Raw genomic sequence first — 15348 nt, 5'->3', positions numbered from 1 at the left:
GCCAGCTCCCTACAAATGTACCTCGGAAAGCAGTGGAAGACGGTTCTACTGCTTGGGCCATTGCCACAACCATGAGACCCCAGACGGAACTGCTGGCTCCTGTCCATAGCCTGGCCACTGCAGCCATTTGGTGAGTGAAAAAACAGATGGACTATCTCTTTGTGTATGTTTCCCTTTTCCTCTGTCACTCTGTCTTTCAAATACATAAATCTTAAATAAAACTTGAGGAAGTTTTCTATTAAGTCTTTTTAACTAACATAGGAATAGGAAACAGAGAAAAATAACCTGTTTTTAAGTAACAATTAATAACAAGTTAATGAATAACGAATAATGAATAAATGAATAAATGCTGACCATGGCCTGAGTCTTTTTAGGTTTTATTTATCTAAAGAGCAGAGACAAAGACAGAGGCATCTTTCATTCACTGGTTTACTCACCAGCTGTATTCAACAGCTGAGGTTGGGCTAGGCCAAATCCAGGAGCCAAGAACTTTATCCAGGTCTCCTACATGGATGATAGGAACCCAAGTACTTGGGTCTTCATCTGCTGCTTTCCAGGCATAATAGTACTAGACAGATGGGAAACAGAGGCAGGAAATGATTCCAGCCACTGCAATACAAAGAATCCTAAGTGGCAGCTGAACCTGCTGCCCCACAATGCCCACCATTGTACTTTATTTGGAGGCTTCGATAAATTAAGCAGGGAAGAAAAAATTCAACTCACATTTTTCCCTAAATGAAAGTGCTCATATCCTCCTGCTCTTACCTCTTTCAGGTATCGAACCAGACGACAGAGAGAGCTCACCAGCGACAAGGTGAAGCCTGTGAGCCCCTGCCCACTCTGCAGGCCCTTGACCTCACGCCCCGTCCACCTCTCGTATTCTTCCATTTCATGCTCCACCTCATGTATCATGTGTTTGAGAACATCCAGGCTGGAATTACTGCTGCTGGGTAAGTCTGCAGAGGTTGTGCTAGCTGACACATTCTTTTGCTTGGAAGGAGTATGCAAATCTGGTTTTCTTTTCACTGACAATGACAGAAGTAATTTTATTTCAAGACCAGGAAAATTACAACCAGAAAAATCTTTTGACAGTTTTTTATAAAATTCTTTTACAGAAGTTAACATCATTTTTTCTCAGAAAAATCTATATAGTTTACACTAAGTTTAGACAATCTATAGTGAATGTGCTAGAACTATCTATCCAGAATTAAATGAGATTGGAGACATTTCTTCGCTACCATTCAATGAACTCTACTTGTTTTGGCTCCAACTTAGAAGAGCCTGAGGAAAAATACATTTATCAAGAGATTAAGAGAGTGGCATCAAGTAACATGATTAATAATTTATCTCTGTAAGTCAAAGAATTAAACCTTTATGTGACAGCTGCTTTGGCTTTCTTGAATTCAGCACTTGTCCCACAGTGTAGCCTGAGCCTAGAGTCGCAGAAGATTCTTCGGATGGAACCCTGGTTTGGATTCTCTTGACGGCATTGGTAGCATTCAGAGCAGCTAAAGGGAAGAACATTACAAAAGTATCTCAAGTGTACCAGCTTCCTTCAAAAGTACAACTGACAGACATGTCAGTATTTGAGTCCATTAGGCTAATGATAAGACATCTTAAATACTATCCCCTTAAGAATTACTGTGTTATAGAGAAAACCCCATAAAGAAGGCTACCAGGAATAACGCAAAGGGACAGCAAACCTCTTTGGTTTGATGACAGAGCAGATGACGGAGTCCCTGGCGGGGTTACCATGTGGGACTGTGCTGCCAATTTCTGCTGAACATCATTCCACAGTTTATTAATTAACTCAGAATTCTCTTCCTTTAGTTGGTGCAGAAACCTATAAATTATGAGACAATAACCTACATTATAACAGGTATTATCATCTAAACTCTTTAATTATTTGCAGGATTTTAAGTAATTCATAATCAAAGAAAAATCCTTTTTACTTAAACAGAAAAGACAAATACCAACTTGAGATGTCTGTCACCCTAAGTGAGAAGGGCTCATTCCTTCTGCCTCCCAGTCTCCTACCTGCCACAGTCACTAAGGGAGCAGCATTTAACCCCTTCTGAGGTTCATGGTATGGCTCCATCCTCCTCCCTCTTTCTCTGAAGTTTTTTTCTTTCTTTGACAACTTATTTTTCTCTAAAATTATTAGGCATCTATGTTGCAGCCCCTTTTGGTGTCTCTCTCCTACAAAGGAGCCTGTCCAGAGAGCAGACTATGTGTATCACTGAGGTCTGTTGGCAAGGAGGCAGAGGGAGAAGAGCAGCTAGAGTTTAGGGGTTAGGACTCACAAAAAGAGCTAAGCCTTGTACTATAAATATCTTTATCAGTAATATAGCTAACAGTTTTTTAAAGCTTTTATTTTTTTATTGGAGGGCTAACATACAGAGAGGAAAGATCTTCCATCCCCTGATTCAGTCCCTAAATGAGACTGAACAGCCATAACTGAGCTGATCCAAAGCCAGGAACCAGGAGCCTCTTCTGGGTCTCCCATGCAGGCGTAGGGTCCCAAGCCTTTGGGTCATCCTCAACTACTTTTCCAGGCCAGAAGCAGAGAAATGGATGAGATGTGGAACAGTAAGGATATGAACCAGTGCCCATATGGGATCCCAGCAGATAAAAAAAACGTGAGAATTTAGTCACTAGGTAATTGAGCCAGGCCCTATAGCTAATATTTTGATCAATGATTCATTTTCATTTCAACTGAACTTAAAAGAGCTAGGGTGCCAAAGGATGCTAGTAACTACCTGTTGATGAATGCATAGGTTGGTGTAGCCATACTGTCACATATTTTTCAGTCATAACAAATAATGTAGTACTGATATATGACACAATGTATATGTATATTAAAAGCACTATGCTAAGTAGAAGATGTTATAGGTGAAAAATAACATACTGCATAATCTATATATATATGAAATGTCCAGGGTAGGCAAATCTATAGAGACAGAAACAAGCCTTGTTTCTGACTGGAGCTGAAAGGTCTGGGAGAAAACAAAATTTAACAGCTGAAGAAGATGGGGATTTCTTTTTCAGATGATGAAAATATTCTAAAACTGACAATAATGACTGCATGATTCTATGAATATGCTATAAACACTATTATATTTTAAGGAAACAAACTATGATAACATGAAATCTAAAATGATACACTGTTACAAAAAAGGAGGGATCTTATTTAGTGATGCCACAGATCTCCACCTAAAGAGTTGCTCTCAATCAACCTATGGACAGCATGTTAGAACTCTAGCTGCTAAAATCTTCACAGAGTAAAAATACAGTAGCATAGTATATACCCAAGGGACTAGTGAGACTAGTTACAAAACATGACAGCAATGGCTCTAAGACAGAAAGATGTCTATGCAGGTTAGGAAAATAATCTTGAACAGTGTGAAACTCACATTGCAGACTCTAAGATTTACACTTTTAAGAGTCAGGTTATATGAAATAACAGCAACATTTAAAATAATACAATATCATCCAAAGCAGAAAAAAAAAGAGCCATAGCCTAATCCCTAGAACTTATGATTGCTATGTTATCTGTCTAAAAATGAACTTTACATCTCTAATTAAGGATCATGAGATGGAGAAATAATCCTGAAGGACTGTAAATGCAAATCATTCATATCTTATGCACAAAAGACAGATATACGCAAGCGAGAAAATTATGTAAAGATGGAGGCAGAGGTTGGAGTGATGCAGCCAAGCCAAAAAATGCCAACAGCCACCAGAAGGTGGAAACAGCAAGGAACAGGTTCTCCCTCTGGATACTCTGCAGGGAATATGCCACTCCCAACACTTTGATTTCAGTGTAGTAAAACTAACTTCAGATTTTCAGCCTCTGGAACTTTAAGAGAATCAATATCTTGTATTAAACCATCAAGTTTATATTGATTTGTTACAACATCCTTAGAAAACTAACACAAATTCTAGTGTCTACGTATGTCATGTTAGTATAGGAATAAATACCTAAAACAGTGGAAATTGTTTTGGAACTGAACAGTAATTAAAGACCGGAAGGATTTTTAGGTGAATGATAAAAGAGCCTAGATGTTTAAAGCCATCCCTAAGCTGGCAGCTAGCAGATAATGACTCAGAACCAAGTTCCTTTCACCCAGGTGGGAGAATATAGCTTAAGGTCCTAGTTCTCAGTTCCAATTGGATCTAGCCTCAGCTGCTCTGGTCCTTTAGACAGTGAAATCAGGAGATGGGAGCTTGCTGTCTCCCCCTCTTAAACAACAGAAGCATTTTCCAAGATTAAGAAAAAGGAAAGCATATCTACTCTTTTCTCTCTCTTTATGATTTATTCTACTATTATTGGAAAGGCAGATTCACACAGAAAGAAGATAGACGGTTTTGTATCCATTGCTTCACAACGGCCACAGCTGAGCTCATCCAAAGCTGAGAGGCAGGAGCTTCTTCCCAGCCTCCTACATGTATGCAGGCTTCCAAGGACTTGAAGCATCCTTTGCTGCTTTCTCAGGCCATAAGCAGAGAGCTGGATCAGAAGTGGAGCAGCTAGAACATGAACTGGAGCTCATATAGGATGCTAGTTCCACAGGACAGAGGATTAGCCTGCGGCACCACTACGCCAACCCCTATTTTCTCTATTTTTAATACTGTTTTATAGCCTATACAACAACACAAAAGAAACCAGTTAGAGACATGTGATGTAGGAAGAAATAAAACTATGTTCATTTGCATATGACATAATAGCAGACCCAGAAAAAAATTAATGTTAAAACTAACCCACTGGGCCCAGCACAATGACCTAGCGGCTAAAGTCCTCATCTTGAATGCACCAGGATCCCATATGGGTGCGAGTTCTAATACCGGCAGCTCCACTTCCCATCCAGCTCCCTGCTTGTGGACTGGGAAAGCATTTGAGGATGGCCCAAAGCCTTGGGGCCCTGCACCCACATGGGAGACCCAGAAGAGCTCCTGGCTCCCGGATTCAGATTGGCGCAGCACCAGCCATTGCGGTCACTTGGGGAGTGAACCATCGGACAGAAGATCTTCATCTGTCTCTCCTCCTCTATGTATATCTGACTTTGCAATAAAAATAAAATAAATCTTAAAAAAAAAAAGAACTAACCCACTGGGCCTGGTGCATTGGCTCAATTGGCTAGTCTCCCACCTTCAAACACTGGCATCTCATATGGACATTGCTCTACTTTCTATCCAGCTCCCTGCTTATGGCCTGGAAAAGCAGAGGAGGATGGCCCAAAACTTGGGACCTTTGCATCCATGTGGGGGACCTGGAAGAAGCTCCTGGCTCCTGGCTTTGGATTGGCTCAGCTCCAATCCTGGAGGCAATTTGGGGCGTGAAGCAGCAGATGGAAGATCTTTCTCTCTGTTTCTACTTCTCTACGTAAATCTGCTTTTCCAATTAAAATAAACTTGAAAAACAAAATACTACCCTAACTAAGACTCAATAAAATAGCAGAATAGCAAGAAAGAGCAATAACATTCATAAACAAAAACAATAATTAGTTATAACAAATAATGGAAAACTTCTCAATTGAAATATGAAATACTGAATAAAATTAGTAAGAAATAAACACCATTAATGATAAAAAAATATTTAAATCCCCATCAAAAACAAAACAGTAAATTTTTAACAAATAGAAAAATACACTGTTCTTAGTAAAATTCAACATTGTGAGGTCAGTTCTCCCCAGTTCATCTAACGACATGTTCTATCAAAAACAAACCAGCAAGTTTTTTTAGTATGCTAAACAAATTAATTCTAAAGTTTCTGCAAAAAAAAAATAAATATGTAAGACATCACTAAGAGAATGAATAAAAAGCTATGAGGGAGTCTGTTAAAACACTCTAAATCCTCTCTAATTGACACAGTGTAGTATTGGCGCAACAGTATCAAGACAAAGCCAGTAACTAGAAACGCATACAGAAATTTAGCATGCAGCAATGTTTGCATCTCAAGTCAGCGGCGCGAGGATGCTTTTTTTAACAAATGGCACTGAGATAATTTGTAACAACACCTGAGTACTAAAAACCTGGGTTTTGAGAAAGGATTTCAGGGTATGATTCAAGGTTTACACTCAAAAGGAAAATGATAAATTCAATCATATTTTGTTTGATTAAATAATAGTCCATTTATTAAAAAATTCAAAAATAAATTAAAAATACTGGGGAAAAACATAATACATTGTACATATTATAATACAAAACACATTATACATCAGCCAGGGCCATGCCATGTCAAAGCCAGGGGACTGGAACTCCATTCAGGCAGCCCATGTGGGTGGGCATCACTTGCTGCATTCCCAGGGCCCATTAGCAGGGAGCTGCATGAGACACAGCAGTAAGGACTCACATCAGCACTCTGATGTGGGTTGCTAGCATAGTCAGCAGCAGCTTAGTTGCTGTATTATAACATCAGACCACATAAAAATACTTACATCAAAAGAGGCTAATCCCCTTAAATATAGATCATACATATATTAAGAAAACAAGAAAAGTGGCCAAAGACTGAAGAGGCATTCCTTGTTAATTCTCCTAATATTCCGGCAGCCCAGGCAGCAGAATATGGTGACAGCAAAACTGGACACCCTAAAATATTCTGACACGTTCATAACTTGAGTCTTGACATGACCTCAAGCTCCAGGGAGTCCCCTGCAAGGGTGAGAGTGTATATCTCATTCTGAAATGGGCTCTTTTCTTTGTCCAGCAGAGCCTCTGAAAGTCACATCCTGTTTGACAAGAGCCTCCCAGAGAGCAACAGAGATGACAGAGACACAGGAACGTAATTAATGTTCTCCTAGTGGAGCTTCCTCCTTATCCTCAGATTGGCACTCAGCTACAAAGTTTCTCCTGACAGCTCAGGCCAAAACACAAGCCTTTTGTGCCTCTATCCCTTCCTTTAGTTGGTCGCTTCAGAGCTTGAGTGTTTCCTGGCATCCAAAGAAGGCAAAAATTCCTGACAGTTCCTCCTTCATTATATTGCACCAGTGTCAGCCTAGTGCACTGGACAGTCTTTTGTGCTCAATGTTAACTTAGATTTTTGGTTTGTTTTTTTTTTAAGATTTACTTATTATTATTATTGAAAGGGCAGATATACAGAGAGGAGAGACAGAGAGAAAGTTCTTCCAACCAACAGTTCACTCCCCAAGGGCCACAATGGCTAGAATTGGGCCCATCTGAAGCCAGGAGGCAGAAGCCTCCCCCAGGTCTTCCACGTGGGTGCAGGGTCCCAAAGCTTTGGGCCATCCTGCTCTGCTCTCCCAGGCCACAAGCAGGAAGATGCAGGGGAAGCAGAACAGCCACAATTAGAGCAGGCACCCTTATGGGATCCCGGCACATGTAAGGTGAAGGTGAATACTTTAGTCACTAGGCGACTGTGCTGGGCCCAACTTACTTCATTGCATAGTTCATCATGCTAGTGTGAGCTTAAGAACCCCTGACATCGGCCCCTCTTTCCCTTATAGTGATATGGGACAGTCCACCAGCTAGTGAACAAAGACTCTTGAGCTTTTAAAAGTGCCTCCTGACTCATTTTTGGGACAGAATCTGTCAACTCACAACAAATATATAAAAAGATACTCAATATAATTTGGGGAAAAATGAAAAGTAAAACTACTTAGAGATATCATTTCTCACCTATAAAATCATTAGCAAAAATTGTAAAGCCTGATGCCCAGACATTAGCCAGTGAGAATACAAAATATAACACTTTCACATAGCAGAATTCAGTTACTTACTTTTTAAAATAAAAACTTTTCCACTTGCAATCTACCCTAAATATTGATTGCTCGTAATGCAAAAATACATGTGTGTACACAGAGTTTTCACTGTGGCAGTTTCATAATTGCAACAAATAAATCATGATATGTTCACAAATTAACACTGATGCACATGTCTCATTTTGCTTACAAATGAAGGAAAATAAACTTACAGAAGCTGTGGGATGATTTCCAAGATATACTTTTAAGTGATAAAATAAATACAGATGGTATATCTTATATTAAAAGAAAATAAAATATAAAGGTACCCGCTTACATGTATGAAAAGAAATACAGGAAGAGTAAAGCAAAAACTAATTTAATGAGTTACCTGTAAAGATCATAATGAAAGGGAGCTGGTTAGAAAGAGATAGGAGACAGATGACACTATTCTGAAAACAAACTGCAAAACTTTGTCAAAAGAGTGGAAAGGAAAAATTTAAAATTGGTTACAAGGAGGAACAAAGTAATCGAATTATATTTTAAATGAACAGAATAACCTTTAAAAACTGCAAACAATTTCTGCAGCAGTATGGGAGTAGCAATTCCAAAGTTACTTTCCATATATTGCAGGACTGACTCTGAGTAAAAGCGTGGTGTAATGTTTAGAGGCATGCTTCTCAGCATTAAAGGGGAGGGACACAACGTGGACTAAGAGAAGGCTAAGCAAATTCCAGCAGTGCTGAAGCGGCTTCAATAGTATCAGTGTAAACTTATGATTTACAGCTATATTAAGAAAATATGCAAAAGCATATGCGTATAGGTATACACGTCTACGCGAACATGTGTTTGCTGAAGAATTCTAAAAAGCAATGACTTTCAGCTACAATAAACACACTTAATACCTAAATCTTGGTTTCAAAACATCCTCTTTGCCATAAAATCAACCAGAGCTTCTTGAAGAAATGGTTGATTCCAGAGAAAAAGAAGGTAGAGTAGAATGTAGAGAAGGATAGAAGGGTAGCTATATCAAACAAACCTTATAGAAAAGACACATCAAAAACACGCAAGAGCGACTTCAAGGAACTTTCACAGGGCAGAAGAACATTAAGATAAATTAAAATAGGTTATAATCCATTGAGAATACCCAGCAGACATCCTCACTTTAACCAACCAAAACTAACAGCGTCAATGTGCACCAATGACATCATCACCTCATGATACAATCACCACTGAGTTTCTCTTCCTCAAAATGTACAACCTGAATCTAATAATAAATAAGATAAACTAGAAAAAAAACTCCAAAATAACTTCTGTGCACTTCTCCAAAGCTAAAAAGCAAAGTAATGCAACAGATAAACACTAATTCCAAAGTTCTAAAAAGACACAGACCTGAAAACTAAAAACAGTAGCTGACTGTGACTGGTTCTTCAATCATATAAAATACCACAAATAACATTACTAAGACAATTGCAGAAACCTCAGTTTGTCCTACAGATTAGATGACAGTATTGAGCCAATGTAATTTCCTGACTGTGGTAACTGTACAAAGGAATCTCTTGTTCCTAGTCAACACTTCTGTTCTCAAGTTTTGTTCTGAAGTATTTAAGGATAAGGTATACAGCTTACTCCCAATGGTTCTTTCAAAATGTGCATGTATGTTTCTGTGTAAATACACGGAAAAAAAAAAAGAAAACAATAAAACAAAGGTAGATTGCTGAATTCTAGTGATGAGTATATAGGAGCATTTTGTAGTGTTCTCACAGCTTTCAAAAAATCATATAAAAATTTGGAATAAATAATACTTCCTGTTAATAATAACATGAAGTAAATAATGAACATCAGAAATGGCCTTGGGGAAAAAAGTCACAAGTTATAAATACTTATGTCATAAATACATACCTTTCTGTGTTCGTGTTAGACTGAGAGTTTAGGGAGTTATCAAACTCATTCTCGCTTTCTTCTGACTGGCTAATAACAGTTCCTTCTTCATCATCAACTTCATTAAGAGCCTATCTCAATATAACAATACAAATAACAACACAAGTTGATTTTATTTACACCCGTCCTTTATTTTTGTCGTAAGAGAAGAGAGGTCTCCCTAAGACTAATCTTTCCATGTGTGTTCTAGAACCCCAAATCCTCTCACCTCCTTCTACTGAATCAAAGGTCCCTTCTGCATCTCCAACCTCTCACTGCACTGGCTTCAGCTCAAAAATAATGAAATGGGAGCCAGCCCTTCCATCTTACTATGACCCTAAATCCACATTGAGCAATCAATCTATCTTCTCTTCCACCACCAAACTACTTGAGTTGTTCCCCACTTCTAACTTAGCATCTATGCCACGCAACATTGCTCCTGCCGGATCATTCTACTCAAATTACTCTCTCTACAAGGTCAGTATCAACATTTACATTCCTAATTCAAATGGACTACTTCTCTTCCCCTTATTTCCTTTATTTTGATGCATTAGACCCTACTGATGACACATTTCTTTTAAAATCTTGATAGATTCCTCCTTTAGTATTCATGACACCTATTTTCTCGAATTTTCTTCGATTCTTCTGGCTGTTTATCTCCAATCTCCTCTATGAGTTCTTTTTCTACCCTTCCCTTCATTTGCTAGGACTCAAGAGCATTCCTTTGGACTTTCTCCTTCATCCATTTTCTAACTGATTTTATCTAATTCCAAGCAAACATTACTCAGAAATGCAATATGTTTGAATAGGGGAAAAACTAGCAACCAACTAGCATTTCTTGATAATCAAGCTTTAAACTGCTTACCACATCAACCTACATTTCAATTCAGCATGAGAATTACAGCTCTGAGTTGAACACATTACCTGAGGTTCTATGAGACATTCATCAAGATTGGACTGAGTGATAGGGTCTTGATTTACCACGATTGGACCCTGAGAGGAATCAGGAGCCATTGTTACATTAGGAAACCCTAGACAAGGAAAATAAGTCATTATGATCTTGTTTTTATTAAACATCCTTTACAAACTCTACACTGCTGCAAGTTTACATCAGCATTTTGTATTCTTAAGTTACAATGAAAATAGCAGCTCACCCATATAGTGCTTACTATAAGCCAAGTATTCTTTCAAAAGCTCTTATATATTAACTCATTTTACCCTCCTAATCTTCTGTGAGTTTTTTAAAGATCAGTAAACTGAAATGCAAAGATATTACACACAAGCCCAGAGTCACACTAATAAATAGCTGATCCAAGATTCAAATCCCATTTTAAAATCAAATACTTCTGGAGATTAAGATAAACAATGTATTATATGAAAAATTACATGAAAAAATTAATAACCTCCTGTGTTTGACAGGAGTCAAGGTTACTTTTAAAACCAGACTTCAGTTGCTTTGTGTTTCAAATTAAACATATATATACACATAGTTAGGCAGATAGATACACACACACACATATATATAAACGTAAGTACTGGATGTGGTAATTTAATCTTAACTGGAAATTAAATCACATTCTAAAATTACAAAATCCTGTATCTTATACTGTAAAATATTTTAGTGGATAATAACAATTTACCCTTTCTGACCTGAATAATTTGTAATGTTTAATTAATTACTTTCTAGAAAAAAACTATCTATGACTATAATCACATCAACTCTTACAGATTTTCTTTCCTGAAATATTTGTAATATAAATGATACCAGAAAAAAGACTTTCAATTCTTCAAAACTGTTAGCTGTGAGCTATAGTAAATAAATCAAATAAGCTGCTGTTTGAATTAGATACTTCACCTGTGCGCCTTCGAGGAGCAAACAGATCTTTTGCTACAGCCATCAAATTATCAGATTTCTCCAATACATCCTGCATCTGGTATTGATCAGAAAGAATCTGGACACGTGTTAATGACAAACATTATTCAGAAAGAAAATGCATTCCCTTTTCAAATCACAAAGAAAAATAACATGAAGGCACAGAACACAAAAAACCACAGGCCACTAAAATCTTTCACTGGCAGCATTCTTAAATACCACTAGAGGGCAGTATTACAATTAGTGGCATTCCAAGTGCTCCGGTTGCCACTCAGAGCAGTAAATTGGGACACATTACATGCATACACACACACACAAAATTACATATGTATGTATGTATGTAAAACAAAAGTTTTATATATATGTATCTTTTTAGGTTTATTTCATTTATGAGAGGAAGAAAGGAGAGAGGGAAGGAATGAGATATTAATAAAACTACCTCAAAAAACAATAAAAAAATATTTTAAGTAAGTAAAATACATTAATTTAAAATCTTTTAATTAAAAAAAATTCTTTCATTTATTTGAAAGACAGAATCACAGAGAGAGAGGAAAAGAGGGAAAAGAGGGAAAGCAAGCAAGAGAGAGCATATGCTTCCATCTGCTGATTCACTCTCCAAATGGCTGTCACAAGGGCCAGAAGGGAGCCAGGAACCAGGAGCTTCTTTCAGGTCTCCCCAGGGGGTGCAGGGGCCTAAGAACTTGGGCCATCGTCTGCTGCTTTCACAGGTGCATTAGCAGGCAGCTGGATGTGAGCCAGCATGATTACAACCAGCACCCATAAAAGATGCGGCTTTACCCACTATGCCACAACACAGGCTTTTTAATTTATATCCTATTTTTAACATGATAGCTGTAATCTATTACTAATGATGATCTACAGCTAAAATCACAAATGCAAGATACAAATCTTACAGCAACAAGCTCAGAGCTTTTAATCATGAATTTCATAATCCATTCAACTTAAAAAACATAATTTAAGATGTGAGCTGAATGATCAAACAAAATATACAATGCCTCTGCACTATACTTTTTTAATTCTAGAGAAGTGGAAACTAAAAATCCCATCTCTGTCTTACCTTTGGTTATGAATATTCAACCCAGCAACTTTTGAAGGAACCAGAAAGCCTGTTAGTATCAGCAAGTTAACCATCAACCACCAGCAGATGGCATTGTAAGTTGAAAGGTGTCTCAAAATTGGAAACTGCCCAGTTTCCAACACTAACTCAAATTAGTAAAACATCTGGTAACAAATATTCTTACCAGAATTTCTCTACACCATGGAAACAAGTGTCCCATATGATCTGTTATTATTTTAGGATACAGAAACAGAATCAACAAGAGTCATAATCTTACTTAATCCATCTCTTCCCCCACCAGTATCAAACAGGTTGGCTGGCTCAGTTGATAAGAATAAAATCTGGAATTTGTTCCTTCTACAAAGAACTGAAGTTTTGGAACGGTATAACAAGGATATGTTTGGATCATTAAGACTGGGATTCTAGGCCAAGTCAAAAGATATTAGGCAACTCCAATCTCACTAAACTTAGTTTCCTTAAGTTTAAATAGAGTTAAAATCACCTCTTCAAACCCAAAAACAAACTGTAAGGCTGTGGACACAATGAAAATCTGTAAAGCACTTTAGAGATATTTAAGACTGTTTCTACAATTTATATTATCCGTGAACCAAATTTCTATCCATGTTTAGCTCTGCTGCAAGTAAATGAAGTTAACAGGGGGAAATATGAATGAATCAATATAATCTATTACTGCACCAGAAAGAGCACACAAAGCTTATTTCCTCAGAGCAGTTTTAAGAGTTGACTGTTGGGGGGGAAGAGGGGGGGCAGGAGGCTGATGCAGTCACATGACAGGCTGATCTTCTACCTGTAAGTACCGTCATCCCATCTGAGTTCTGGGTTGTATCCTGGCTGCTCCACTTTCAATCCAGCATGCTGCTTATGGCTTGGAAAGGCAGTGGAGGACTCAAGTCCTTGGGTCTCTATACCCCTGTGGAAGACTCGAATTTCCTGGCTCCTGGCTTTGGATCCACTCAGCTCTGGCCATTATGGCTTAGGAAGTAAGCCAGCAGATATAAGACTTCTCTCCCTCTGTCTCTCCTTCTCTATATAAATCTGCCTTTCAAAAAAATACGTATCTTTTGAAGAGTTTATTCATTTTTTAAAGACACCAATCTTCTATCAAGACATGGAAGGGGACTCAGTGCAGTAGCCTAGCGGCTAGAGTCCTTGCCTTCCACGCATTGGGATCCCATATGGGTGCCAGTTCTAATCCTAGCAGCCCTGCTTTCCATCCAGCTCACTGCTTGTTGCCTGGGAAGGTGGCTGAGGAAGGCGCAAAGGCTGCTGGACCCTGCACCCACTTGGGAAACCTGGAGGTGGCTCCAGGCTCCTGGCTGTGAATTGGTGCAGCTCCAACTGTTGCGGCCACTTGGGCAATGAATTATCAGATGGAAGATTTTTCTCTCTGTATTTCCTTCTATCTGTATATCTGACTTTCCAGTGAAAATAAATAAATCTTAAAAAAAAAAAAGACATAGGAGGACCAGTGTAGTAACATAGTGAGCTAAGCTCCTACCTCCAAATACCAGTAACCCCACTGTGGAGTGCTGCTTTGAGGCTCTGCTACTGTGCCTTCAGTCCAGTCCTATGCTAATGTACCTCAATTTTAGTATATGTGCTGCCGAAGCGAGCACGCTATTGTACCTCAAGAGGCAGCAGATGGCCCAGTGATCGGTCCCATCCACCCATGCAGGAGACCTGGATGGAGTTCCTGGCTCCTAGGCTTGGTCTGGGCCAGACCCGGCTATTGCAGCCATTTGGTGAGTGACTGAACCAACAGATGCAAGATCTCTATCTCCCTCCTCCACCACTCCCACCCCGATCACTCTGCCTTTCAAATAAATAACTCTTTGGGGGGAAAAAATTCGATGGAACTGACAGAAGCAGATTGTGAAAGAATAATCTTACTGAGATTTGACATTGATTACAACAGGATTTTAAGCCAATGCCCTGTCACCTACTGTTAGTCATTGCCCAAGTTCTTTTGGGAGAAATGGCTTGTGTGCACATAGATTCTTTTGCCCTTTATGGATCTATCTATAACTACTTTAAAAAAACATTCTCTTAAAAGGGACAGTGGTCTCTGAAGGCCCAACTACATATGCTACTTGTCCTAGTCTGTAGAACATAAGCTTAATTCTGAGTGCTGATGCACATTTTAGATATTCAAAGATGCACTTAGGGTCTCCGCAAAGATGGTATCAGAAATTCTTCATCCTAACCCCTTCATTCCATGACAACAGAAACCACATGGAACTAGGAAATTAACTAACTTGGAAATTGTGGCACTTTGGAATTAATTTAGACTTTAAGAAAACCCCTCTCTTAGTTAGATTTAGATCCTCTTTTGATTGATTCTCATGGCAAGAGTATATTACACAGAAAATTAAATGAAAGTGCTGGCCAGAGGGCTTTTCTCTTAATTTATGAAAATCTAGGAGCCCAGCTCTAGTGCAAAGGAGTCCCAGTAGCTTTAACACATGATTAAACCTTCTTTGTATGGTCCCATCACACCCCTTAAATAGAAATATTACAAATGTAGCAATACTGAAGAACACACTTATCCTTTGACTCAGCAATTCTTTTGAGAATTTACCCTACGTAGTGGGCATTTAGCCTGGCACTTAGGATGCCATGTGCCCCACCAGAAGATGTGAGTTCTAGCCTTGGCTCCAGCTCCTGACAAGGCTGTGACGATGGCTCGAATGACTGGGTTTCCATCACCCACATGCTAGCCCTAGATAAAGTTCCTGGCTGCCTGCTTCAGCCCCAGCCCA

The 15348-nt window shown here is 38.7% G+C and overlaps 1 protein-coding gene across 4 annotated transcripts in view; it reads right to left on the bottom strand.

Annotated features, from left to right (window-relative positions):
* The window catches only part of SPICE1 (spindle and centriole associated protein 1), a 54705-nt gene that overhangs the window by 27113 nt on the left and 12244 nt on the right, over nt 1-15348 (bottom strand). For 2 of the 4 annotated variants that reach the window (XR_005883909.1, XM_040980473.1), the window contains exons 4-9: nt 11473-11569; nt 10542-10648; nt 9600-9709; nt 1704-1843; nt 1371-1508; nt 766-1025 (exon numbers count right to left, since the gene is read on the bottom strand). Coding sequence is in view for 3 of the 4 variants with exons in the window: in XM_040980473.1 (XP_040836407.1) it covers nt 766-1025; nt 1371-1508; nt 1704-1843; nt 9600-9709; nt 10542-10648; nt 11473-11569 (852 nt within the window). In the remaining variant the exon portion in view is untranslated. Of the gene's footprint in view, nt 1-765; nt 1026-1370; nt 1509-1703; nt 1844-9599; nt 9710-10541; nt 10649-11472; nt 11570-12568; nt 12618-15348 lie in introns of all 4 variants that reach the window. The other 2 variants (XM_040980475.1, XM_040980474.1) reach the window with 2 other exon arrangements.

This window comes from Ochotona curzoniae, unplaced genomic scaffold (assembly GCF_017591425.1).
Source record: "Ochotona curzoniae isolate NIBS_2020 unplaced genomic scaffold, NIBS_Ocur_1.0 contig_3498, whole genome shotgun sequence".
NCBI classification, from domain to species: domain Eukaryota; kingdom Metazoa; phylum Chordata; class Mammalia; order Lagomorpha; family Ochotonidae; genus Ochotona; species Ochotona curzoniae.
Note: the sequence above shows the minus strand (reverse complement) of the source record. Positions and strands in the feature narration are given on the sequence as shown.